Source organism: Pelophylax lessonae (assembly GCF_965119305.1).
Source record: "Pelophylax lessonae genome assembly, chromosome: 6".
Lineage (NCBI taxonomy): Eukaryota > Metazoa > Chordata > Amphibia > Anura > Ranidae > Pelophylax > Pelophylax lessonae.
In genome coordinates, this window is record NC_138773.1 from 113,023,058 (window position 1) to 113,049,089 (window position 26,032).

Consider the following 26,032-nt stretch of genomic DNA (forward strand, 5'->3'; position numbering starts at 1 on the left):
TCCAGGGATGTGGAGCGCAGAAATCTCTGGACAGTAGGTTTCTGTCCATGAGAGAATCTGGTTCGCTTCCTTCAAAGCAGCGAGGCTCCCCATGCCCCCTTGATGATTTATGCCCCTGTGGTGGCATTGTCTGGCTGCACCCAGATTAGGTTTCCCTTCAGAAGGGGGTCCAGGAATGCAGAGACAACCTGACTTCTCTGAACTTCAAGAAGTTAATGGGGATCTTGCTTTCTTCTCTTGACCATGTTTTTTGAATTGTCAAGGATAGTAATACTCCTCCCCAGCCTGCTAGACTTGCTTCAGTTGTAAAGTTTTTCCAGTGGGAGGAAGAAAGGCCTTCCTCACTATTAGGGTTGGGTGGTAATCCATCATGATAAGGAAATTCTTGATTGGCTGGATATGAGCATGTTTAAGTTGAGGGAATGAGCCTGTTTTTTTTCATTCCGACAAAATATTTTGTTTAAAAACTCTTGAATGAAATGGGCAAAAGGCACTGCCTTTGAAGAAAGCAACCATTAGGCTTAGAATTCTCAAATAGGATTTCTCTAGGATCCTAGTTCTTGGACATGAGCTCCTAAATAATTTTTATTTTCTGAAAGAAAGACTTATGCCAGGGATGTGCCCATGTCTAGACCCACGTATTTCAGGTGAGGGAAGGCTGAAGAGCAGATATTTTTTTTTAAATTGATCACCCAGTCAAGTCCTTCTGAAAACTTTCTCATGACATGTTCTAGGGCATTCACACAAAAAGCAGAGCAGAGACTTCCGGTCCCGGCGCAACATGAGCTAGGAGCGAGACACAGCGGCTCCGGCACCAACTGCCTACAAAGCCCTGCAAACCCCGCTCATGGATGCCCGCCACCCCCGGCATCCTCTGCCTACCTCCCTCTGGAGATAATCAGCATGGACCAATTTGTGGTCCACAGCAGCCCAGGTGGAAACGCAGGACCCTGCTCCCACAATACCACAGCCAGGTAACATGGTCGACGCTATACACGCAGGGGACGCTGCCGACCCTCCGCAACCACCTGATCTCTCTCTGGACCCCCAGAAAGAGCAATATCACCGGATGGCACAGGCTGTGGCTGCCCCCCTGTCCCCTACCATCATGGCAGCAGTAGATAGAGCAGTGGCAGCAGGCATCATGCAACTCTGTAAGGAGATGGGAGAGCACGCCAAACGGTGTTCTGAGCTGGAACACCAACTCTCAGACCTCAAAGATGAGGTACAATCCTCTCAGGTAAGCGACCAGCAACAAGCCCAGACACAGCAATACATCCTAGATAAGCTTGAAGATCTCGAGAACCGTTCCCGTCTAAACTGTCTGAGAATCATAGGGCTCCCCAAATCATTCAATGCAGGCTCTTTGCTAGAAATCTGTACCACATGGCTACCTCATGCTCTGGGGATAGCGATGCCAGGTATAGTTGAAAGAGCGCACCGCTTGAAGACCCCTTCAAATGAACGCCGCTCCCCTCGACCAGTTATCGTTCGGTACCTAAACTATATGGACAGAGTAGCCATTCTCAAGCTGTTCCGGAGCACCAAGTCATTCCAACTAGATGGCCATAAATTGCTTCTCTTCGCAGACTATTCCCAAGAGGTTGCCCGCAGACGCAAAGCTTTTCAGCCCTCATGTGCTGCACTTTATCAGAAAGGCGTCAAATTCACACTAGCTTATCCTGCAGTCTTTCGGTCCACTGGCCTGGCTGGGGAACCAAAATCTTTCTCTCACCCTGAGGAGGCAGCCAACTATATTCAGGCCTATCTTCATATCTCGATGGAAACCCAACCGTCGACCCTCCCTCTCTCCTTGCAACAGAGATCTTTGTAGCCCAAAGAAAGATTCACCGAAAAGGGCCCGATATTTCAACAAGCCTAAACGTGATAAACCCCACTGATGTCCAGATGATTCTGGCTCATTTGTCTCTCCACCATTACTGGCTTGTAGAGCTTTTTGTGCTTTCTCTTTTTTTTCTTTGCTTCTATTTAGAAAGCTCTATGTAACCCCAGTAACCACATACCCTAGATCCTGTACTCTGTGTATCTTGTTTTTAAAATGTTATCATGTTATCTCTCTGCCTCCCTCCCACAGCCTTACCGGAAATTTATCCTCTAAGCTAAGTCACAGCCCTCCAGACTCATAGGTCCCGCATCGTACCCCCTCAGCCCTTACATACCCAGGGGGGGACACCGACCATACACGATCTGCAAGCAAGTCATCATACATCTCCGGTAACACTGTCCCGAGAGAAATGCATCTCATGTGGAAAAGAGAAGTCTTCACATTTTGTGGTATGTTTATATTTGTTTTTCCTATTGTTTACCTATGTTGGGCTGGCAACCACTCCACACCCCTCTCTTCAGGAAGCAAGCAACCCCCTCTATCTATATACCCCACCGGGCTACACCTCCATGGTGTCACTCCGGCTATCATTTACTCCCAAATCTAACATTCCTACAACCCCCCCAACTCCACCCTGATAAGAAAATAATGTCATGGAATATCAAGGGGTTATGGTCTCCCAATAAAAAATTTGGCCATTTTACGTCATCTTAAGCGGCTAAGACTGACATAGCCCTACTATAGGAAACCCATTTACCCCCTTCAGACTTCAACCGTATGCGCAAACTATGGGTGGTATTCCCCCAACTCCCCCCCTAAATCTTTTTTCCAACTCCTTACCTCTTGCCTAGCGACCTACATCCACCTCTCCCTATTAGTCGGAGATGACTAACTCGGTAATGCACCTACTGGAAGATAAATCTTGGAGCAGGACCCCCCATCCCCCTTCTCTCGTCCCATCCACACTCCCCTAACGCAATTTGCAGAAGGCCTTCAACTAGTTGACTTGTGGCGGCTTGCCAATCCCATAGGCAAAGACTACACCTTTTTGTCTCCACCACATGATAGTTTATCCAGGATAGACTAACTCTTCTGTATTCCTCCTCTTTTAAAATTTACCGCTGATCCCCTTATTTCAGAAATTCCAAATTCCGACCAAGCCCCAATCTCTATTACTTTGACAGATTTCACGCCGCTTAACACAGCTAAAACCTGGCGATTCCCATCATATTTATCCAGCAACCAAGACCTCCTGAATACCATTAAGGAAACCTGGGCAGAATTTATAGTAACCAACGCTCAACATACTAGTAAACCCAACCTGCTTTGGGAGACAGATTAAGCTGTGTTACGGGGCAAAATCATTGCTTTCTCCACATCAAACAAAAAAAATGTTAACAGTAAGTTTCACTCTGCAAGTGATACCCTTCGTCTAGCACAAACCCGCCTCATGCATCAAAACTCCCCAGCCAATAGGTGTGCGTGGAAAGAGGCGAAAAACCCAATTCAACCTATGAGCAGAAGCTCAGGAGCGTCTTCACCTTTCGCTTCTGGACCTGCACTTCCACACATTTGAAAATAAGGCAGGTAAGCTCCTAGCTCGCTTATGTAAAGGTCCCTGCACCCCTGCCCACATTTCCTCCCTGAAAAATCTAAGCGGTGCACTATCTACCTCCCCCAAGGACATTAACTCCATTATGGCGCGGTACTATGCTGACCTGTATGGCCTTGATCCTATTGATGACACAGAGGCGAAGGCCTATGTTGTTGAGGTCCAGCTCCATGGAATAGATCCCTCACTTCTAGCTCAAATAAACGCCCCGATTACTCCTGCAGACGTGAAATCAGTGATAGCTTCACTGGCACCAGGCAAAGCCCAGGCCCTGATCGGTACACCTCAGAATAAGTAAAAAATAAAAAAAAAAAAAATAAAAATTACATAAATCTTTCCCTTATTTTGTAAACGCAATAACTTTTGCGCAAACCAATCAAAATACTCCTATTGCGATTTTTTTTTTTTTTACCAAAAATATGTAGCAGAATACAAATTGGCCTAAAAAGATGAAAAATTTGATTTTTAATTTTTATTTTTCTTGGAAATGTTGCATAGCAGAATGTGAAAAATATTGGTTTTTTTTTCAGAATTGTCGCTTTTTTTTGTTTATAGGGCAAAAAAATAAAAATCGCACAGGTGATCAAATACCACCAAAAGAAAGCTCTATTTGTGGGGGAAAAAAGAATATCAATTTTATTTTGGTACAGCGTCGCATGACCGCGCAATTTTCCGGTAAAATAACGCAGTGCCGAATCACAAAAAATGGCCTGGTCATTATGCGGGCAAATCCTTCTGGTCTAGAACTGGTTAATCCACACAAATGACAGACGCCGAGACCACTGCATCCTCCAAGCCTCTCCGATGGACACTTACACCCTGAAGCCTTTGCCCTAACCTATTCTATACCTTGTTTAAATTTGTGCAGTTAATATCCGATACTGGAAACAGGAAGTGCACGGAAGCAGTGTGGGAGGAGCAAGCAGCAGCAGCTGCGAGGAGAGCTGTGTGGAGGAGAGCGTGGAGGAGAGCCGGGTGACACGTGCGGGGGAGCCGCACTAGGTCACTAGAAGCCGGCGCGGGTGCAGGGGACCAGGACAGAGAGCGGCGGCTGCGGGACCGGGACGGTAAGCGGCGGCTGCGGGACCGGGACAAAGAGCGGCGGGACCGGGACTGAAAGCTGCGGCAGTGGACGGCGGTGGAGGACGGACACCGCACAGTATTGAGGAGGCGAGTGTTCCCGGAAGCAGGGGAGGAGGAGCAGCGGCGACTGGTGAGTATCTCTGCAGCTGGGTCATTATTCCTGTGTGACGGTGCTTGGGATTGTGACTGACTAACAGACCTGTGACTGACTGACCATAGGGATCTGTGACTGACTGACCACTTAGGGATCTGTGACTGACTGACCTTGCTGCGACCATCAGCGACTGACAGACTGCTCTGCGACTGACAGACTGCTCTGCGACTGACAGACTGCCCTGCGACTGACAGACTGCCCTGCGACTGACAGACTGCTCTGCGACTGACAGACTGCTCTGCGACTGACAGACTGCTCTGCGACTGACCGACGGTGCTCTGCGACTGACCGACTGGTGAGCATCTTGCGACTGGTGAGTATATTTGCGACTGGTGAGTATATTTGCAACTGGTGAGTATCTGCGACTGGTGAGATTCTTTGCGACTGGTGAGATTCTTTACGACTGGTGAGTATCTTTGCGACTGGTGAGTATCTTTGCGACTGGTGAGTATCTTTGCGTCAGTGCTATCTTTGCAACTGGTGAGTATCTTTGCGACTGGTGAGTATCTTTGCGACTGGTGAGTATCTTTGCGACTGGTGAGTATCTTTGCGACTGGTGAGTATCTTTGCGACTGGTGAGTATCTTTGCGACTGGTGAGTATCTTTGCGACTGGTGAGTATCTTTGCGTCTGTGCTATCTTTGCGACTGGTGAGTATCTTTGCGTCTGTGCTATCATTGCGACTGGTAAGTATCTTAGCGACTGGTTAGTTTATTAGAGACTGGTGAGTACCCCAGGTTTAGTACCAGGGAAGTTAGTGGTAGTGTAGGTAAGGAAGAGCAGGTTGTTAATATTATCCCCATAGAGTAGTGGGTAATAATGTCTGACAGGATTGGGGATGCCACTCAGTGCACTTCTTGCGGCATGTATGCGTTCCTTGATGATCCAATCGAGGACGAATACTGCTGTGCAAGATGTGAGCGACTTGTTGCTCTGGAAGCCCACATCGTGGATCTAAAGAACACAGTGACAAGACTGCGTGGCATCTACAACCTGGAAAGGAGCTTGGACTTTACCCATCAGGCGCTGGCAGGGGTCAGCATAGAGGAGGGAGGAGAAGAGGAGACGCAAGCAGCAGAGGTACGCAGCTGGGTGACTGTTAGGAATGTTAGGGGGAGGAGTGTCAGGGAGGCCAGTCCTGAGTTGATAGACCCCAACATGTTTGCCGAGTTGCAGGTTGAGGGGGATATCAACTCAGGGGTGGCAGTGCTGGAGCATGCACCCTAACCCAGGTGCCAGGGGGGGGTCGGCTCCAGGAAGAAGGGGGGCCGTAACTCAGGAAAGGTTAGAAAGGTTGTGGTAGTGGGGGACTCAATTATCAAGAGGACAGAGAGGGCAATCTGTAAAAAAGATCTCGTGAACCGAACAGTATGTTGTTTACCGGGCGCCCGCGTTCGGCATATCGCAGATCTGGCAGACAGATTGTTGTGCGGGGCTGGGGATGACCCAGCGGTCATGGTGCATGTGGGCACTAATGACAAAGTTAAAGGTAGGTGGAGGATCCTTAAGAACGATTTCAGGGACTTAGGTAATAGATTGAGGAAAAGGACCTCCAAGGTGGTTTTCTCTGAAATACTGCCTGTACCTCGAGCCACACAGGAGAGGCAGAAGGAGATTAGGGAACTTAACAAGTGGCTGAGGAATTGGTGTAGGAAGGAGGGGTTTGGGTTCCTGGAGAACTGGGCTGACTTCTCAGTCGGCTACCGGCTCTTTAGTAAGGATGGGCTGCACCTTAATGGGGGCGGTACAGCTCTTTTGGGGAGAAAGATGGCCACCAAGTTGGAGGAGCTTTTAAACTAGGAGACGGGGGGAGGGCTCAGAAGTAGAATCAGTCAGGAGGGAGCAAAGGACTGAAGGCAGTTGTAGGGTCAGCAGCGACAGTAGGTCCACAACGTCAATCAGTAGGTCTGTGCGGGAGAACCGCAGACCAAACAGGAATAAACATAACCAATCACGTTTAACTTCCGTAAAACTAAGAGGGGTATATGCTAATGCCAGGAGCCTAGCTAATAAAATGGATGAGTTGGAAATGTTAGTACATGAGGAGGACATAGACCTAGTGGGAATAACGGAGACTTGGTTCGACCCCTCACATGACTGGCTGGCAAATATCCAAGGGTATTCAGTGTACCGGAAGGACAGGGTAGGAAAAAGAGGGGGAGGGGTATGTCTCTACGTCAAGAATAATGTAAGGGTGATAGAGAGGAGTGACATTACGGAAGGGATGAGTATGGAGTTAGAATCCGTGTGGGTAGAACTCCATAGGGAAGGAGAAAAGGGAAAAGTAATTGTGGGGGTTTGCTATAGGCCACCTAAACAAGGGGAGGAGGTAGAGCTGGAATTTTTAGCACTTTTGGGTAAAGTGGCAAAGCTAGGATCAGTCATCATATTGGGGGACTTCAATTATCCCGACATTGACTGGGGAGAGGGGACTACACACTCACATAAGGGCCGTCAATTCACGGAAACCTTACAGGATAATTACATGTCACAGTTGGTGGATTCCCCTACCAGAGAAAACACAATCCTGGATCTATTGATCACTAATGACCCAGACCTAATCTCGGAGGTAGGAGTCCAGGACAACCTGGGCTCTAGCGATCACAGGATGATCACATTTAGCGTAAATAACAATATAGCAAGGCAAGTGGGAAACATAAGAACCCTTAACTTCAGAAGGGCAAACTTACCAAAATTGTACTTGTTGATGGAAAGGGTAAACTGGGACCGAACCCTGGGATCCCTGACCACAGAGGAAAAATTGGAATGCTTTAGGAACATATTAAGCAAAGGCATCTTGCAGTGCATTCCTATGGGAAATAAATTTAGAAGGGACAAAGCCAAACCTGGCTGGCTAAACCGGAGCGTTAAAATACTTATTAGGGGAAAAAATTGGCCTTCAGGAAATATAAATCAGAGGGCACAGTATTGGCTTTCGACCAATACAAGGAGGCAAATAGGAAGTGTAAACACAAAATCAAGATGGCTAAAATAGACTTTGAGAGACAAATAGCGGAGGATAGCAAAAAAAACCCAAAGAAATTCTTTAAGTATATCAACAGCAAAAAAACTAGGGCAGAGCATATTGCACACATAATTAGCGATGATGGGGGGATGGTTACAGAGGACACTGAAAAAGCAACCGTGCTGAATGCTTTTTTCTCATCAGTCTTTACACAGGAATCGGAGGGGTACACTGACCATGACTGTATGGTTAGTAGTAATACACAGGACTTGCCACTATGGCTAACAGAGGGTGAAATCAGGGAAAGGCTGGATAAACTCAACACAAACAAATCACCAGGCCCGGATGGCGTACATCCGAGAGTACTCAAGGAACTCAGTAAGGTTATATCCAGACCACTGTTCCTGATCTTTGCGGACAGTATTAGGACAGGAGATGTACCAGGGGAGTGGAGGAAAGCTAACGTGATTCCGATATTCAAAAAGGGTCAGAGGCATATACCGGGAAATTATAGGCCTGTCAGTCTGACATCAGTAGTATGTAAACTTCTGGAGGGGATGATAAGGGACTATATCGTAGAGTTTGCTAAGGACAACAGCATCATCAGTAGTAACCAGCACGGGTTTACAAATGGGCGTTCTTGTCAAACCAATCTCTTAACATTCTACGAGGAGGTGAGCTGTGAGCTAGATAGGGGCAGACCAGTGGATGTGGTGTACCTAGATTTTGCTAAGGCGTTTGATACAGTTCCCCATAAGCGCTTAATTTATAAAATAAGGTCTGTAGGTATCGACAGCAGGGTTTGCTCTTGGATACGGAACTGGCTAAAAGGGCGTGTCCAAAGGGTAGTAATAAACAGCGCGTACTCAGACTGGTCTGAGGTAGTAAGCGGGGTGCCCCAGGGCTCAGTCCTAGGACCAACCTTGTTCAATTTATTCATAAACAGCATTGAGGACGGGATCAGTAGTTCAATATCAGTTTTTGCAGATGACACAAAATTAGGCAGGGCAATAACAGCACAGCATGAAGCAGATATCCTACAGAATGACCTGGACAAAATAACGGAGTGGGCAAAGACATGGCAAATGAGGTTTAACGTGGAGAAATGTAAGGTTTTACACTTGGGGACTAGAAACATAAAAGCACAATACACGTTAGGAGGGGAACCCTTGGGAGAATCAAAAATGGAGAAGGATCTGGGAGTCTTGGTTGATGATAGACTAGGCAACAGCATGCAATGTCAAGCGGCAGCTGCCAAGGCTAGCAGAATATTAGCATGCATAAAGAAAGGGATGTATTCCAGAGATAAGACTATAATCCTTCCACTTTATAAAACTCTGGTCCGACCTCATCTGGAGCATTCGGTCCAGTTCTGGTCACCAGTCCTCAGAAGGGATGTGTTGGAGCTGGAGAGAGTCCAGAGAAGGGCAACTAAACTAATTAGGGGATTGGAGGACCTTGATTATGAGGAGCGTCTGCAATCGCTTGATTTATTCTCCCTGGAGAAGAGACGCCTGAGGGGGGACATGATAGCAATTTTTAAATATCTAAATGGGGATCTAGGCTTAGAAAAAAAGCTGTTCAGTCGAAGGGATTGCATGAGAACTCGGGGGCATACAATGCGATTAGAGGAGAAGCGTTTTAACCTCAGGCAACGTGGGGGGTTCTTTACTGTTAGGGCTACAAGATTGTGGAATTCTCTACCACATGAGGTGGTTTCTGCGGGTAGTATGGTGGCTTTCAAAAGACTCTTAGACGTACATCTCAAGGATCAGAACATTCAGGGGTATGCAAGATGATTACAGCCACACACATCTACACAGGTTGAACTGGATGGACTTTTGTCTTTATTCAACCTCACCAACTATGTAACTATGTAAGAAACCGCACACTGCTCTAGGTGGAAATGCCTTCAAAAATCTCTGTATGCTGTGGTATTTTATCCTCTTTTCAATACATTTTTGCATTAGAGTGCAGCTGTCCAGACACACTTTTTGTTCTATACTGTTTTATTATCCTTTTCATTCCCTTCTGCATCCTCTAGGACCAGCATATCGGAATCTGACTCAGATTGAGAAACAAAAGTAGAAGAGGGGAGTTTCTGAGCCCTGGACAAAGATGACTGTAATAAGGCCATAATCTGTTCAAGAAGCCATGAGATAGATGCAAAAAACTCTGCTTTTGTCAGGTAGCATGCCTGAAATAGAGCCAGAATCAGATGCAGATATCACTGTTAGAACAGGGTATGGTGCAAACGAATGCATCTTCAGTCTGAGGTTAAGTGTTGTGGGGGCCTTTAGCAGAGCAAATGTTCACCTGCAATTTTGAAATGGCTCCCTTTCATCTGGTTTTCCAGCACTTCTGTTCAACAGAAAACAATTGTTAGATTGACTGCTGTTGAATGGAAATGGTCAAATTTCGATCCATCTGTAGCCTGCCTAATAATAGGCTGGATACTAATTAGCTGATGCACCAATATCAGCATAGAATGATAACAAATATATACAGATTGATATATTGATTAAATAAAGTTTATCTAAAACTGACCCAAAATAGAGAATGGAATTATGAAAACAGGAGTAAATCTTGTAAATAATCCTCCTTAGTGTGCCTTCAGCAGTAGGAATGTCAAACAGCGGTAAGAATGTACAATCTCAGTTCCTAATGCCAGACTGCCAGATCACTTGTGGCCTGCGAGACAGCTACATGCCCAGAAAGAACAAGCACATGAGCATGTAATTGCTTCAGATGTCAGCTGTCACTTCTGGCAAACATAAACCGCTTTCTGAGAAGACCGCTCTCCTTTCTCAAGATGGGTTCAGCCAGTGTTACTGGTCTCCTTTTTCAATAATAGCAACAAAGTCCCTTGTTATTGGTGATGTTTGTAATGTGTGGAGAATTGCACAGAAACCTTCAAGAAGAATGTTAAAGATTGACCCCAATAATGGGTATAGCCAAAAGGTCTTTGCAGCTGTAGGAACGTTAAAAGACTCAAGGCTGATTCCCCAAATACAGGGTAGTACATGCTGCATTGATAAGGTTTGAAACAAACCTCTTTAAATCTGAGTCAACTGCAGGACTGCGGTGCCCTTAAAAACAGTCTTTCCAGAACACAAACTGTTTGGAATCTGAATCTGACATTATAGAGATTGTAAACAGGGGTTCACAGACCGGGCTTGATTTATAGGGGCTCAAGAGAGTCAGATTCTTCTAGGGGTACCAAAAGTACCACTAGGGGAGCATGGGGTGAGGTCACCAGTGACTGGACTACCCTGAACAGTTCTCTCCAGTGATCCTCACTTGGCTGATACTTTTCAGGAACCACCTATTTTGGCCTAGGTTACAGGAATTCATGGAAACATGCGGCTCATGCTGAATTCAGTTTTCAAACTCCGACAGAAGGCAATTGGCTTTCCTCATTGCCATCTCTAAAGGGATCTTCCCATATGGCCATTGCATGCATTTCAATTCTGAAATCAAAGGTGACTCCGTTACCCTTGCATGGGGAAGAGGTTCCCAATTTCCAGCTTTTATAAATGCAGCTCTATTATGTGGCCTCAGATACATGTGTCAGACCACACAAGAGATGCTCTTACTTATTCATTGCCACAGAAGCGATATCAGGAGCCGTGAGTTTACATTGTCATTGTCTTGTCATATCGTTTTGAGGCAAGACATATCTTTTGCAACTGCATTTTACTGTAACATAAAAAGTAAAAAGGCTCTGATAAGGTGGTAACTTTCATGACAAACTGTCCCAGAGGGAAATTTTCTCTATATATTGTATAAGCTGGACACTGTCCCCGGGTTGACTTAATGAAGCGTGTAATTTAGGCGCTTTCTGTTATGTTAGGTGTACTGTACAGCTGCAATTTTTCCCCTATCACTTTCATTATAGCATTGTACTTATTTGTTGGTTTTCTAATTTATGTTTTATTCACTATGGGTTCTTTATATTCTATTGAAATTCAGGGTGCTCCCAGGATCCTGTAGACTCATGTCTATTGCTGCCTATAGACTCCCCTCCCTCTCTGTGTATGCTGTTTTATGCTTATTTGTGATTTTACTGCAATTTAAACTACTAGGTGGAGTAACGGAGACCCCATGTGCCAGCCATTCCACAGTTGGTAACATGTGTTGGATGGGTAACATGTGTTGGATGGCTGAGCATCCTAATTGGCGAGTGGCTTGGATCCTGTCACACCGACATATCGTTACTCCCAACAGGCAAACCTGCGGTAGTCTGCAGCCATTTAAGAAGGCTTCGGGGCACAGCACAAATCAGGTCTTTGCTGAGGAAGAGGATCACCACCCAAAAATCCCCAGTTTAGCAGACCTCGCTCCCCCCTCAATCTACTGCCCGTTGGTCGTAATCTTCTTGATTTGTGTCTTATAACTGCTGTGTGTATATTTGAGCTGTGCACACTTTACTATGTGGATTCCTAAGCTGTCCTAGGTATACAGTATTTAGGTATACTTTGTTAAGCACTTCTATTTAGGTTTTGCAAGCATTAAAAGCTAGAAAGATACTTTATGGTGTGCTAGCCCATTACATTTTATGTATTAGCCCATACAGTGATGGCAATGAACTACTTTGGAAATGTTTAGCACCCAATTACTATAATCATTGCAATATACAATTGTGCAGGTATCCCCCTGTCAGAACACAATAGCTCAGCGGGGAGATCGCTGTACTAACATCGGAGTGTTAGTACAGGATCTCCTCCCAAGTTCTCCAGTTTTTTTTCTTTGTTAAATCCAGGGTACACTGATTGTGTGTACCAGGCTTAAGTTAAGTGCAAACAATCATGATGAAAAGCAGTTACCTCTCTGGTGTCCTGTTAGAGAGAGGTGAGGAGAAAAGCTACCCAAGGCTGGCATCATAAGACGAGCATACGGATTCTGTATTGCATAACCAGGAAAAGTGGAGAGTGGGTTCATGCTAGTAAAAGCATTCATTTGGCTGGGTCCAGGTAAAGCACTGCCAGTCTGAAATAAAAAGAATTGATTAGAACAACAAAGAAAAAAGCAACTGCCATAGTTCAGAATCCTGAATGTCACATGCATCCTGAATCTCAATCCTGAATTTATGGCAACCGACACTGACTAAACTACCTATACAACTGTCAAATTTAGTGTACTGACAAATGACCATAATCAATCTAACAATAAACTATCACATACTCACAGCTTGTGTTTCTCTTCTCCCTCTAGAATGTAAGCTCTCAAAATAGATTGTTTGAAAAATGCTCTTTGTATAAACTTTTATATTAGTAAATGCTAATAAGATCCTTCAAAGCTCTTCTTCGTAGAGGTATATCATTTGAAAAAAGAACAAAATTCAAGACATACAATATTAATTGGCCTCAAACTGCTCATAATCCTAATCTACATCAACACCATTCTTATAAAGGTTTTTAAATTAAATGTTCTATTTTACCATATTATCACCCTAGTTTTTTTGGACAGCTATTAAATGTGTTCTAGTACTTCATAAACGGCCGGCTGACACCTCTATTCACCAAATCATGGTCACGTCCACTATTACCAATACCAAACTACTGGACCTTTCCTGGAACATATTATAACCAATAACATGCTGGACTAAATGTATTACTTACAGGTCAAATACTACTTGCACTGTACATCTTGTTTCATTATTAACAACTTGCAAAAGTGTGCCCCATCACTAAGACCGCATTCACACTGCTACGACTTGGACCGCGACTTGTCAGCCTGACAAGTCGCGGTCCTCAGCTCCCACTGTGTAGTACAGAAGCCGTTCTAATAGGAGAGACACAAGTCGCTCCGACTTAGAAAAAGGGTCCTGTACTACTTCGGGGCGACCTGGAGGCGACTTGTATTGACTTCCATTATGTGAAGTCCGTGCAAGTCGCGCCGAAGTCGCGCTGCACGCAACTTCACAGGTCGCCCCCTAAGTCGGAACGACCTAATGTGAACAGAGCATAAAAGGTAGGGAATTCTGAAGTTGTGACATTGTTGTGATGATTAGCTGTATGTAGCTGCAATCATGCAGAGACTGTACACCTCAGTGTTCACTTACAGAAACAAGTCCTGACAGGCAGGTATGTTGAAGCATCTTCTGTCATCAAAAAAGCCTGCCTGTCAGCACCTTTTTTTTTCTTTTTAATTAACTTTTACTTTACAAAAGGCCTGTGAGTTCCAACAATAGTGGAATAAAAAAAAAAAGCTTCTCTAAACCCAATTTCTATACACTGAAGCATTTCAGCTCTTAAATGTGGTGGCTTTCCTTTGCTTGGAGCTTTTTCCCCTTTAAGTGTTACTAAACCCAGGACCCTGCATTCACTAAATCTGGTCTTCCAGATTTCCAGTGCGCAGAAAATGGAAGTACAAATATTTTAGTAAATATGAACTGCTAAATACCTTTTGTCATCAGCAGTATATAGCAGTCTTGTGACTTCTATCAGTGTCCAGCTGAGCACTGGTTAAACCTTGTAGGAGGAGTTTTCATTCTCCTCTGACTGTCCTATGAGGCTGTATGACCCCTGGCACTCTGTCTGGACAGTGCTGATTGGCCCTGTGCTAATCATATGCACCCTCCCAAAAAAAAAAAAACTCTGCAGCATTACACACCAAACGATCAAACAGCCTTTTTTACACAACGCGGAGGATTAAGCCCTTAAGTTCCACAGTGAGTATAACAAGCATGCTTTACTGCATATACAGACTGATTTAACTGTTGTGGGTTTAGTAACGTAATTTTTACCTAGTGATCCTGCTGTCATAGAATTATACTGTTTACTCACTGCATTGTATCTATGAAGGAGCAGCAATGTCACCCAAGGCTACTCTCCTGATTAGGACTGAATACATCTCCTCCTTTCCTCATGTACATTACAGAAAGAGGAAGGGGTGTTGTAGTTCACAAAAAGGCTGGGAAAGCTGATACCGTTTCTTGAAATATCAGTTTAGTTCACAGAAAGTTACACACATTCATATGATTTCTGGCAGGATCAACGGGTATGTTCTGAACTAACAGACCATACAAATATCTGAAAAAAAGGAAACGGATGCGGCCACCACAGCTAGGGATCGGAAAGCTATTTGCAATATTTTACATTTTTGTTCTTGGATTCAGAACAAAGAGAACTACAGAACAAGAGGGAACCCTTTAAGTCTGGCTCTACTACCTTTTACTTGCCCCCATCCCCATGATGCTGCGCATGCATGGCCTAGTTTACTTAACACCGAATATTACAGCAGGCCACCAATCAATGTCTTTTCTATTAGTGCCCTGCATGCACAGTCACGAATGGCCCCCACCAGTTCAGAAAAGGGTCTAGGCCACAGCCAATGAACTGAATACCCTTCTGGTGTGAGGTAAGCAGGGGGGTATACAGTAGTTAAAGTGTATTAATGATAAATGAAATTGGACTTGTTTGTCTGAAACTATGAGGTCTAAACAGGTTATTTAGGGTACCCTGGACATACGCTGTTTTTAAACTGCGTACAGTGTCCATTCAATGTTCTGAGTATATTCAGACACGGGAGGGGAGGGGGGGGGGGTGGCAGTTAAGATTAAAAAAATAAACTATTCATTGAACCCACTGACCTTTGAACCCCTATATAGATCAGAACCAACTCGCCACACACCCTCTGTAGTCCTGAGTCAGGGGAAATCTTATTTCCCTAGACACAGAGCACTCCCTATTGCTTCTCTTAAAATAGGAACTCAAACTTGAGATACAACTTACATCAAAGGGAAAGGATACTGCATTTAGCACTCAAATCTTCTGTTGCAAAAAAAGAAACTGGGATTGAGAGACATATATACAGTAGGATTTCATGGGTGATCTTGACTTCCAAAAACACTATTAACCTGGCTATTGTGCTAAATAAATCTCAGCAACACTTTGTAAAGGGCTGACCAGCTCTGAGCTCTGGATTTTGGACCCTATTACATTTAAATGCAAAAAATTTGATGTTCTGCCAGTGTGCCTTAAAGCAGTATTAAACCCCAAATCAGAAATGTACAGTAAGCCCTCTACATACAAACCTTCGAGTTGGGAACTTTCAAAGATGTGAATACATGGCCCTGACCCCATTAATTAAATTGACAGATAAATGGTCAAAAGATGTACCACACCTGGACAAAAAAGATTGGGATGACATTTGGGATTAAATTCAGTATAAAATAGTACACAGAGCCCGTTTTACCCCTCCTAGACTCCACATAATGAATCCCTCCCACTCCTCTGAGTGTTGGAGGTGTGGTCATACTCAAGGAGATTACTCCCACATATTTTGGTTGTGCCCTATAAAAACTGAATTTTGGTCCAATGTACTATCTACAAGCCCGATTACAAAAAATTTGGGACACTGTACAAATTGTGAATAAATTGTGGACGTTTCAAATTTCAATATTTTATTCAGAATACAACATAGATGACATATCAAATGTTTAAACTGAGAAAATGTATAATTTTAACCACTTGCCGACCGCCGCACGACTATCTACGTCGGCGGTCAGCCCCTCACAGGCAAACTAACGTAGGGCTACGTTGCTTGCTTGTGAGGGTCTAGGGAGCGAGCGCGCGCCGCCGGAGGCGCGGTCACGGACCCCCCCGCGCGTGTGACCAGCGGACCCGATGTCCGCCGGCCACTCAGCGATCGGCGGGGGAGAGGGAGAATGTCAGGCAGCTTGTGTAAACAAGCGAATTGTCATTCTCCTCGCTGTAAAGACACTGATCACATGGATCTACTATGTAGATCCGTTGATCAGTGTCCTTACAGCTCAAGCCACAGCCAATCACAGTAGAAAGCACGCCCCTAGGGACACACACAGCCCCTCCCTCCCAAATAAAGTTAACCCCTTCACTACCAGTGTATTTTTACAGTAACAGTGCATATATATAGCACTGATTACTGTAGAAATGTCACTGGTAACCCCAAAAGTGTCAAAAATGTCAGTCAAGGGTCCGATCTGTCCACCGCAATGTCGCAGTACCGCAAAAAAAAAAAAAAAATCGCAGATCGCCGCCATTACGCGTTAAAAAAAAAAAACAACAAAAATGACAAAAATCTTTCCCTTTGTAAGTAAACGCGATAACTTTTGCGCAAACCAATCAAAATACGCTTTTTGCGATTTTTTTAACCAAACATAGGTAGCATAAAACAAATTGGCCGAAAATGTTAAAAAATTTTGATTTTTACATTTTTTTGGGGGGAATTTCATATAAAAAAATGTGAAAAATATTGCTATTTTTGCAAAATTGACGCTCTTTTTTTGTTTATAGCGCATGATCAAAAAATAGCACAGGTGATCAAATACCACCAAAAGAAAGCTCTGTTTGTGGGAAAAAAAGGACGCCAAATTCGTTTAGGTACAGCGTCGCACGACCGCGCAATTGTCCGTTAAAGTCACGCAGTGCCGAATCGCAAAATACCCCCTGGTCGGAATGGGGGTAAAATCTTCCGGGGGTTAAGTGGTTAAGGGAAAAATAAGTTGACTTTAAATTTTATGGCATCAACACATCTCAAAAAAGTTGGGACAAGGCCATGTTTACCACTGTGTGGCATCCCCTCTTCTTTTTATAACAGTCTGCAAACGTCTGGGGACTGAGGAGACAAGTTTTTAAGTTTAGGAATAGGAATGTTGTCACCTTTTTTGTCTAATTCAGGCTTCTAGTTGCTCAACTGTTTTAGGACTTCTTTGTCGCATCTTCCTCTTTATGATGCGCCAAATTTTTTCTATGAGTGAAAGATCTGGACTGCAGGCTGGCCATTTCAGTACTCGGATCCTTCTTCTATGCAGCCATGATGTTGTAATTGATGCAGTATGTGGTCTGGCATTGTCATGTTGGAAAATGCAAGGTCTTCCCTGAAAGAGACGACGTCTGGATGGGAGCATATGTTGTTCTAGAACTTGGATATACCTTTCAGCATTGATGGTGCCTTTCCAGATGTGTAAGCTGCCCATGTCACATGCACTCATGCAACCCCATACCATCAGAGATGCAGGCTTCTGGAACTGAGCGCTGATAACAACTTGGGTTGTCCTTGTCCTCTTTAGTCGGTATGAAATGGCGTCCCAGTTTTCCCAAAAGAACTTCAAATTTTGATTCGTCTGACCACAGAACTGTTTTCCACTTTGCCTCAGTCCATTTTAAATGAGCCTTGGCCCAGAGAAAACGCCTGCGCTTCTGGATCATGTTTAGATATGTTTAGCTTATTTTTTGGCCTAAAGAGTTTTAGCCGGCAACGGCGAATGGCACGGTGGATTGTGTTCACCGATAATGTTTTGTGGAAGTATTCCTAAACGCATGTTGTGATTTCTATTACAGTAGCATTCCTGTATGTGATGCAGTGCCGTTCCAGGGCCCGAAGATAACGGGCATCCAGTATGGTTTTCCGGCCTTGACCCTTACGCACAGAGATTGTTCCTGAATCTTTGGATCATATTATGCACTGTAGATGATGATAACTTCAAACTCTTTGCAATTTTTCTCTGAGAAACTCCTTTCTTAAATTTCTCCACTATTTTTCTCCGCAGCATTGGGGGAATTGGCGATCCTCTGCCCATCTTGACTTCTGAGAGACACTGCTACTCTGAGAGGCTCTTTCTATACCCAATCATGTTGCCAATTGACCTAATAAGTTTCAAATTGGTCCTCCAGCTGTTCTTTATATGTACATTAACTTTTCCCGGCCCCTTTTGCTACCTGTCCCAACTTTTTAGGAATGTGTAGCTCTCATGAAATCCAAAATGAGCCAATATTTGGCATGACATTTCAAAATGTCTCACTTTCAACATTTGATATGTTATCTATATTATATGGTGAATAAAATATATGTTTATGAGATTTGTAAATTAGTCCATTCCTTTTTTACTCACAATTTTTACAGTGTCCCAACTTTTTTGGAATTGGGTTGTAGCAATAACACTTACACATCAACACCAACCCCTCCGGCCATTGAGAATTGTCTATTGGATCTTGTTAATAATCTTCTCCATATCAGGGCGGAAAAAAAACCCTTGCTAGCCTCCTTTTGTGCAAGAAAAGCTATCACCTTGCATTGGAAAAAACAGACTTCACCTTCTATTCCCTTCTGGAATTACCACAAATGTCCTATTATATAAGGACACTTACGCAAACAGGGGATGTCCCCACCAGGTACAACCCCCCCCCGCCCTCGCACAGTCGATCGGCCGGTTGCCGGTGGCACACCCCCCAGGACCCCATTGCCGTTAGCGCCCACCCCCATCCCATAACTCGCAGGCCAGCCCCTGTCCAGTGGGGCTATGTCAACGATGACCTAGCGTCGAGCTGAGGTCTGCACGCACTCGCTGGCCAGACTGGGGTGACCACTGGATCTAGATTATCCAGCCCGCCGCCCAGTCCGGCAGTTGATAGATCTCACAGGAAAAAATCCACGAGGAAAACATTTTTGATCTACAAAATGTTGCCAGGACCATAGATCCCAGCAAGGAAATAGGTCCTTACTGCTGACTAGGCAGTAACAAACTGAGTGGCTATAGCAGAGAGAGGGAGTATACCCCCTGGGACTGCTCATGGGTGTAGCCAGAATTCTTTTCTGCCTAGTGTCCTACTCTATTAGGGGGCAGTATAACCCAATGGTAATGAATATCAGGAGCTGTGTCTATCAATGAACGAAAGAGAAATCTCTTTATAAAAGCTGGTTTTACTGCCTATATTCATGCTAAATTAGAAAAGACCAGGCTGGAGAGCAGAAAAGGGAAAACAAACCTTCCAAACTAGAAGGGAAAAGGTCAAATTACACGAAACTCATAGTACTTACTGTATCTAATCATGCATGCCTTTTGCTTTCAATGAAAGGCATGCCGATTTAAAACAAAGTTCAATGTTCCACATAAAACTGCAGTTAATTAAACACAAACAGATCTTTCAGCGCTTGGTTGAAAGAGGGTTTTATAATCATCCCAAAATATCATTGAAAACAAATTATTTGCAAACATTTCTCATGTTTTAAAGGTATCATACCTGTATTTAAGAAATCTGGTTATGATCCTACCGGATTGCTTGAAAAACAAGGCATACTGAACAAAGTATAAAGCTGTTCACAATCAATTTTTATGCAAAAGTCTAAAAGACTGGCTTCACTTCCACACAGCTTTTACCTAGTAAAATGTAAATCCAATAGAGCATGAATGCATGCTTGGTAGTTTAAATTTAAATCATAAATTCTTACTGAATGGTTATTTTCATTAAAAGGCACATCTATAAATGGTAATTATAAAACTTCCTTGTACTTCAAATATTTCATTAACCTCACCAAAAGACTGTTAGATGTTGGAACAGAATCGAGGATGAGATCCAGTTCATCTCCAATAATTTCATCACGTAAATTTGACACTGGAAACAGAGCAGATGTCTCATTGCTAACAAGGGCTGACGGGAAAAGCCCTACTTCAGGCACAGCTGCAGGGAGCACATTGGGGGAGACCGATGACACCGGAATGGGAGATTGCTCTCCTAATATTTCAGTTTTAATACTGTGAGAAGAAAAGGATGTTGGAGGGGATTTACAGTCATCCACTTCGGGCAAATCTAAAATAGAGCAAAGATAAACATCTTTAAACAAATAACAGTGCAATATAAACTGTTCATGTGATCATTTTAGAACATTTAAAGTTGAACTCCATGGCATTAAAAACCCTTCGCAGTAGGACAGCCCCATGCCCTGCAAGGGTTAAATGCTCATCTAAAGGACAGGAAAAGCATTTTTATGTACACGTTCCTCCATTTTCGTAAGCTCCTATGGGCTACAAGCCTCCTCTCCCCCTATTCTGTGGCAGTTGGATGCCCCTGACGTAATCAGGACCCATTGAAGGGCCATAGTCCTGCATTGGACATGTATAAACTGAGGAACAGTCCACTGCTGGAGCATAGGGGTGCACCATGTCTACTAACTAAAACTGCTTTTCCTGTCCCCTAGATCTAAAGAACTACACAGCCATTGCAGTGGGTTGGTTTTTACTTCTCCTAAAGGTTGGGCTTTAACTGCATTTTTGTTTTCTTTATCTGCCTTTAGTCAGTCTTAGCCCGTAGGGTTGAATCTTGAGTTTGCCCACCCTTTGCAGCTATAACAGCTTCAACTCTACTGGGAAGGCTGTGTACAAGGTTTAGGAGTTTGTCTATGGGAATGTTTGACCATTCTTCCAGAAGTGTATTTGTGAGGTCAGGCACTGATATTGGAGAGAAGGCTTGTCTCAAAATCTGCACTCTAATTAATCCCAAAGGTGTTCTATCGGCTTGCTTTGTGCACTGGTGTGCAGTCATATTGGAACAGGAAGGGACCATCCCCAAATTGTTCCCACAATGTTGGGAGCATGAAATTGTCCAAAATGTCTTGGTATGCTGACGCCTTAAGAGTTCCCTTCACTGAAACAAAGGAGCCAACCCCAACCCCTGAAAAACAACCTCACACCATAATCCCCCCTCCACCAAATGATTTGGTCAAGTGTACAAAGCAGGGTCCATAAAGATATGGATGAGTAAGTTTGGGGTGGAGGAACTTGACTGGCCTGCACAGAGTCCTGACCTCAACCCGATAGAGCACCTTTGGGATGAATTTGAGTGGAGACTGTGAGCCAGGCCTTCTCCAACATCAGTGCCTGACTTCACAAATGCGTTTCTGGACTGGAAGAATTGTCAAATATTCACATAGACACACTTCTAAACCTTGTGGACAGCCTTCCCAGAAGAGTTAAACTGTTATAGCTGCAAAGGGTGGCCAACTCAATATTGAACCCTATGCACTAAGACTGGGATGCCATTAAAGTTCATGGGTGCGTAAAGGCAGGTGTCCCAATACTTTTGACAATATAGTGTATATTCGCCTATGATGCCAAGCTATTTAAATCTAGTAATAAATACAAGATAAAATTAATGTCCCGGTAAAAGATGATTGGGCCCAGTATGCTCCCTGTACAGTTGGAAAAAAGATGAAGCAATAGTTATCACTGGAAACATAATCCTGAAATAAAAAAAAGAATAACATACATACCAGGTTCTAGTTCATCTGCAACACAATCTGTCTGTAATTAAAAAAAAAATATACAAATGAAAGGACTAAAAAGGGACAAAGCAAACATTCTATTAATTTATGTCTGATGAAAGCAGTCAATCTTTGGCTCATTGCTACTTGCCAGTTATTATTGGGCAGTGAAACTAAATATATCAATTAAAGCTCAACCACACAAATATCAAAAATCCACCTTTGCAGTGGGGCTCCCTCGCAATGAAAGGGTTAAATGCTTGTTTTATATATAGGGGGTACAGAGCTGGCTGTGTTACTTATCTGTCTGCCAGCTTCAGGGCTCTGGTCCTCTACCAGAAGCTCTGGTACAGTACGGGGGCACTACCCTGTATGGTATGTGGTGAAGGGTGAAGGGCAGCTCAGATTACAGGACCAATCGCAGCGCTGGTGGGAGCCTGCTGAAGCGAGGAATAAGGTAAGTATTTCTCCTTATTCCTCTACCCTGGACAAGCCTTTGCCCTTGACGTGGATTTTGTTTTTATATTGCCAGGGAAAGGCTTTAAATAAGTGCCCTTAAAGCAACCAGACTGCTTCTACGATGAGCTAAGACTGATATACCATGCAGAAGAAGAACCTTTATGCTCACCTTTATGGTAGGTTGTGATAAAAAATCTTCATTTTCTATGTGAGGTCAGGCTGCTGCTGCTGCTACTATCCAACACTCTGGGGAGGGGAGGGGGGGTGTAGGACAGTATGCCGCCCACTGTTATTTGTGGTTCCACATGAAAACCCCTTACATCACTTTAGAAAACAATAGTGATATAAAAGATGGGATAAACCAAAGCTTGGTGTGTTGTATATGAGTTAGCGAGTGACTGCTTCCATCAAACTATACAAATAAATTGCTTAATAAACAATCATATTCATATTTAATTATTTTTCACTAAACAGTATGCACTATCGGGAAATGTTGAACATTCATCACAAACTTAGAGAAATAGTATTGTTAGCACAGAAAGAAAAAAAACACGCAAATTTACCAGCTGGACCAAAAGCCATGCTACTTGTGTTTTGCGTTTTTCTTTTTTTATCCCTGGTGGACGTTCAGATCTCAAGTTTTCTGTCTTCATCTTTGGGCGACGGAAGGGTCATTCTGGTGCATGTGTCATGGCCAATATGATGTGGACACTATGGGGCAATGGGGGTCCTCTTAGGATCCAAAGAACTGATAGGAGTGAAATGGTCATCAAGTAGGCTACGAAACTTTGCCAGCAAAGGGACATAGATAATGGACTTAGGCGAGTAAAAAACGCTTCACAAGGCATTATTATAAAAATAAAATTTCAGAATAAGTTGGAGGATGACAAAAAGGGGGTTACGTTTTCCCCGGAGATGGGTTTGAAAAAAAAAAAAAAGGAAGTGATTTCAATGTTTAAGGTTCAGTTAGAAATAAGAAACAAGTCCACGGGGTGGTATACACCTCTTTAGAAGGGGAACTTTACCCTAGAAAGAAAAAACTGAAAGTCACAAGCTACAAATACTGTAGCTGCTGACTTTAAAATAAAAGGACACTTACCCGTCCAAGGATCCAGTCTTCACCAGGGCTGCTTCACCGCACTTCGGGTCCCTGGTGCTGGCATGTTTACTGTGGGGAGCTGGCTGTGACTCCCTGCAGCTTCACAGATGGCTTCCCACTGCACATGCGTGAGCCACACTGCTCTTTGTGAATGGTCCCGCAGCCTTCTGGGAACTGTGACGTGTCCCAGAAGGCTGCAAGTAAAGAGAGAGGTACCAAACTTCTGCTCAGTTTGCCTACAAGTAGGAGCAGGTACCTAGCAAAACTAGGTGCCTGCTCCAAAAAAATGTACCAATGTGATTGGGGGGGAAGGGGGGGGAGAAGGGGGTGGACATAAAATGGATCTTGCTCTTTTGTGTGAAGTTCTGCTTTAACTTATAGTAAGCCAGCATATTTTACCATGTGGCTAAATTCCTGGACTTCAGCTTTAAAAATAATGAAGCACTGAAAAAAATGACTAACCTTCTCTGTCGCATCTATGTGTGTACCTTGTGAACCAGGCTGAAATACAAAACAATGTTTTTAGAGAATGATGAACCCCAATGGTCTAAAAATAAAGGGTATAATACTGCTTACCTGAGCCCTGACATATGCTTTTCTAATTTTCAGTCCAAGTTTCATAGATAGTTCTTTGGTTAACTTTACAACACTTTCATCCTGCATTAAAGAGTTTTGATTAAAAGCATTATTTTGGCAATTGTCTTCATATGCATGAGCATATTATTTTTTTTTAAAGAAATATGTACTGTGTAAACATTTTTTCATTTTCTTTTTTAGCCAGGTAAATACAAAACAATATTTTGTATTTTCATTTTAAGACAGCAGTTGGAGCTCTAACATTCTTATGATTTTCATGTTATAATTCCCTGAAGAAAAAAGAGCTTTTTAGATCAAGCTTAAATTTAGAGAAATCTGTTTCAGACAGAGGATTGACCTCTCCTTCCTTTCAGTACAGATAGAAGGAAGAAATATCTGCGCTCAGTAATAATATGCTATGAAAAATTCAGTCAGGCTGCCAGCACCAATGGATATGACTGCAACCCAAAACGAACAAAATACAAGAAAGGGTGAAGCGCCAAAAATGTATAACAATAATTCAATTACACAGTCCTCAGAAGTTGCAGATGGTACACGTGATCCGGTTAAGGAGTCCTTTAGACAGATAAGAAGGTTCCCACACCAAATAGTATGATGGATAAGGAAACACACTTCACCACTGTGCTCTGGATAAATGGACTGCTTACCAGAAACATTTGACCCTCAAATTATAGAGTGGTCAAATGTGCATGTGATATGTAGATCATTCATGAATCAGCAACCACAGAGACAATGGTCAGGCTGGGTCACCCCATTCTCCCAGAGTCAGAAACGATCCAATGCACACAGATAGGTAGGCAAATCTACAGGTTTCTCTGTGGTTCTACTTGCACAAATACCATCCGTATTATCTGTACAGATGGTTCTGACTTTAAATTCAGTTCAAATGGGGAGTCATCAACTAAACAGCTTAAAGCTAAACTTTAATCTTATATTTTGCGCCTTTCCCTGGTCCAGTTTAACTGCGTGTTTTTTTAAGCCCCCCTTAAACTGCACAGGCAGTTGAAGGGGGTGCTTACATTGCTAGGGCATGATGCTTTGTGCCCACAGCAAAAAGTATTGATCGTCACACTTAATGGACAGAACCACTGCCAAATGCAATCCATTCAAGCGAGTGGGGATACGCTGCAAATGCCTTGCAACTGAGCACAAAGCATGTGGTTGCAATGTGTTGGTGTTTCATTTGTGAAGTTAGAACAAGCAGAGAGAAGGTGTCATGATATCACCACCTCGCCTCCTATCAAACACCTCTGAAAAACGTTCAGAACGCAGATCTCTTTTCAGAGGCGCAGCAGTTTAGACGCAAGTTTAAACATAGACTGAAGCTACACTCTCTCTTTAGGAAATTCATGACCTCTAAATCCTTATGTGACAACATACCCTATTTTAAATATTTATTTTAAAACAAAAAATTTCCAAAAAAGTAAACAGACACATAAACAGCTTAAAAACGAATATGCTTTATAAAAAGAAAAAAAAAAAAATCACAAAACCAATATTTTTACCTTTTAACCTCTTCCCATCATCTGTACATAAATGTTGTTTCACCAAGTGCCTCATGCTGAGAGTTAGTTAATGTTTATTTACTATTTGCAGCATCCTAAGAAGATCATTCTGATGATAGGTGGGGGTTGGAAGATTGATGGATAACCAGTATGAGTGGTTACTGATCAAATCAAGGGCATAATAAACTCCTGTTGCTGTGTTACGGCGATGCAATTAATGGATGAAAACAATCCTGCAGCCACAATTGCCATTTTAACTAGAGATCGACCGATTATCGGCAACACCGATATATCGGGGGCCGATATGCACTTTCCCCGGATATATCGGAATCGGCCCCTGAGGTTACCAATATTGCCGATATTTAGGGAAAGTGCTGTACCGGGGTGATGCTTGCAGCTAGAGGCATCCCCCCGGTACAGGTTGTATAGAGGCTCCTAACCCTGGAAGGAGTCCTTGCATTCTATTCCCCAGACGGCAGGATCGTCTGGTTGTAGGTGGCCGCTGGTAGATGACGTCAAACCCGGATAGGGGATCAGGATCAAGTAGTGTGGAACGCTACCCTTCCAGGGTTAGGAGCCTCTATACAACCTGTCTGCTCCCCACTACTTCTGGCCCTGATAAGCTGATAACTCAGCAACGATACATCCCCCGGTGGGGGATCCTATGGATCTGTCCTATACTATACGTGAC

At 43.6% G+C, this 26,032-nt stretch overlaps 1 protein-coding gene across 1 annotated transcript in view; it reads right to left on the bottom strand.

The window, feature by feature from the left end:
- The window catches only part of ZC3H7A (zinc finger CCCH-type containing 7A), a 183,835-nt gene that overhangs the window by 131,394 nt on the left and 26,409 nt on the right, over window positions 1-26,032 (bottom strand). The window contains exons 6-10 of the mRNA XM_082262312.1: window positions 23,816-23,896; window positions 23,702-23,740; window positions 21,691-21,721; window positions 19,957-20,231; window positions 12,486-12,648 (exon numbers count right to left, since the gene is read on the bottom strand). Coding sequence (XP_082118438.1) covers window positions 12,486-12,648; window positions 19,957-20,231; window positions 21,691-21,721; window positions 23,702-23,740; window positions 23,816-23,896 — 589 coding nt within the window. The remainder of the gene's footprint in view (window positions 1-12,485; window positions 12,649-19,956; window positions 20,232-21,690; window positions 21,722-23,701; window positions 23,741-23,815; window positions 23,897-26,032) is intronic.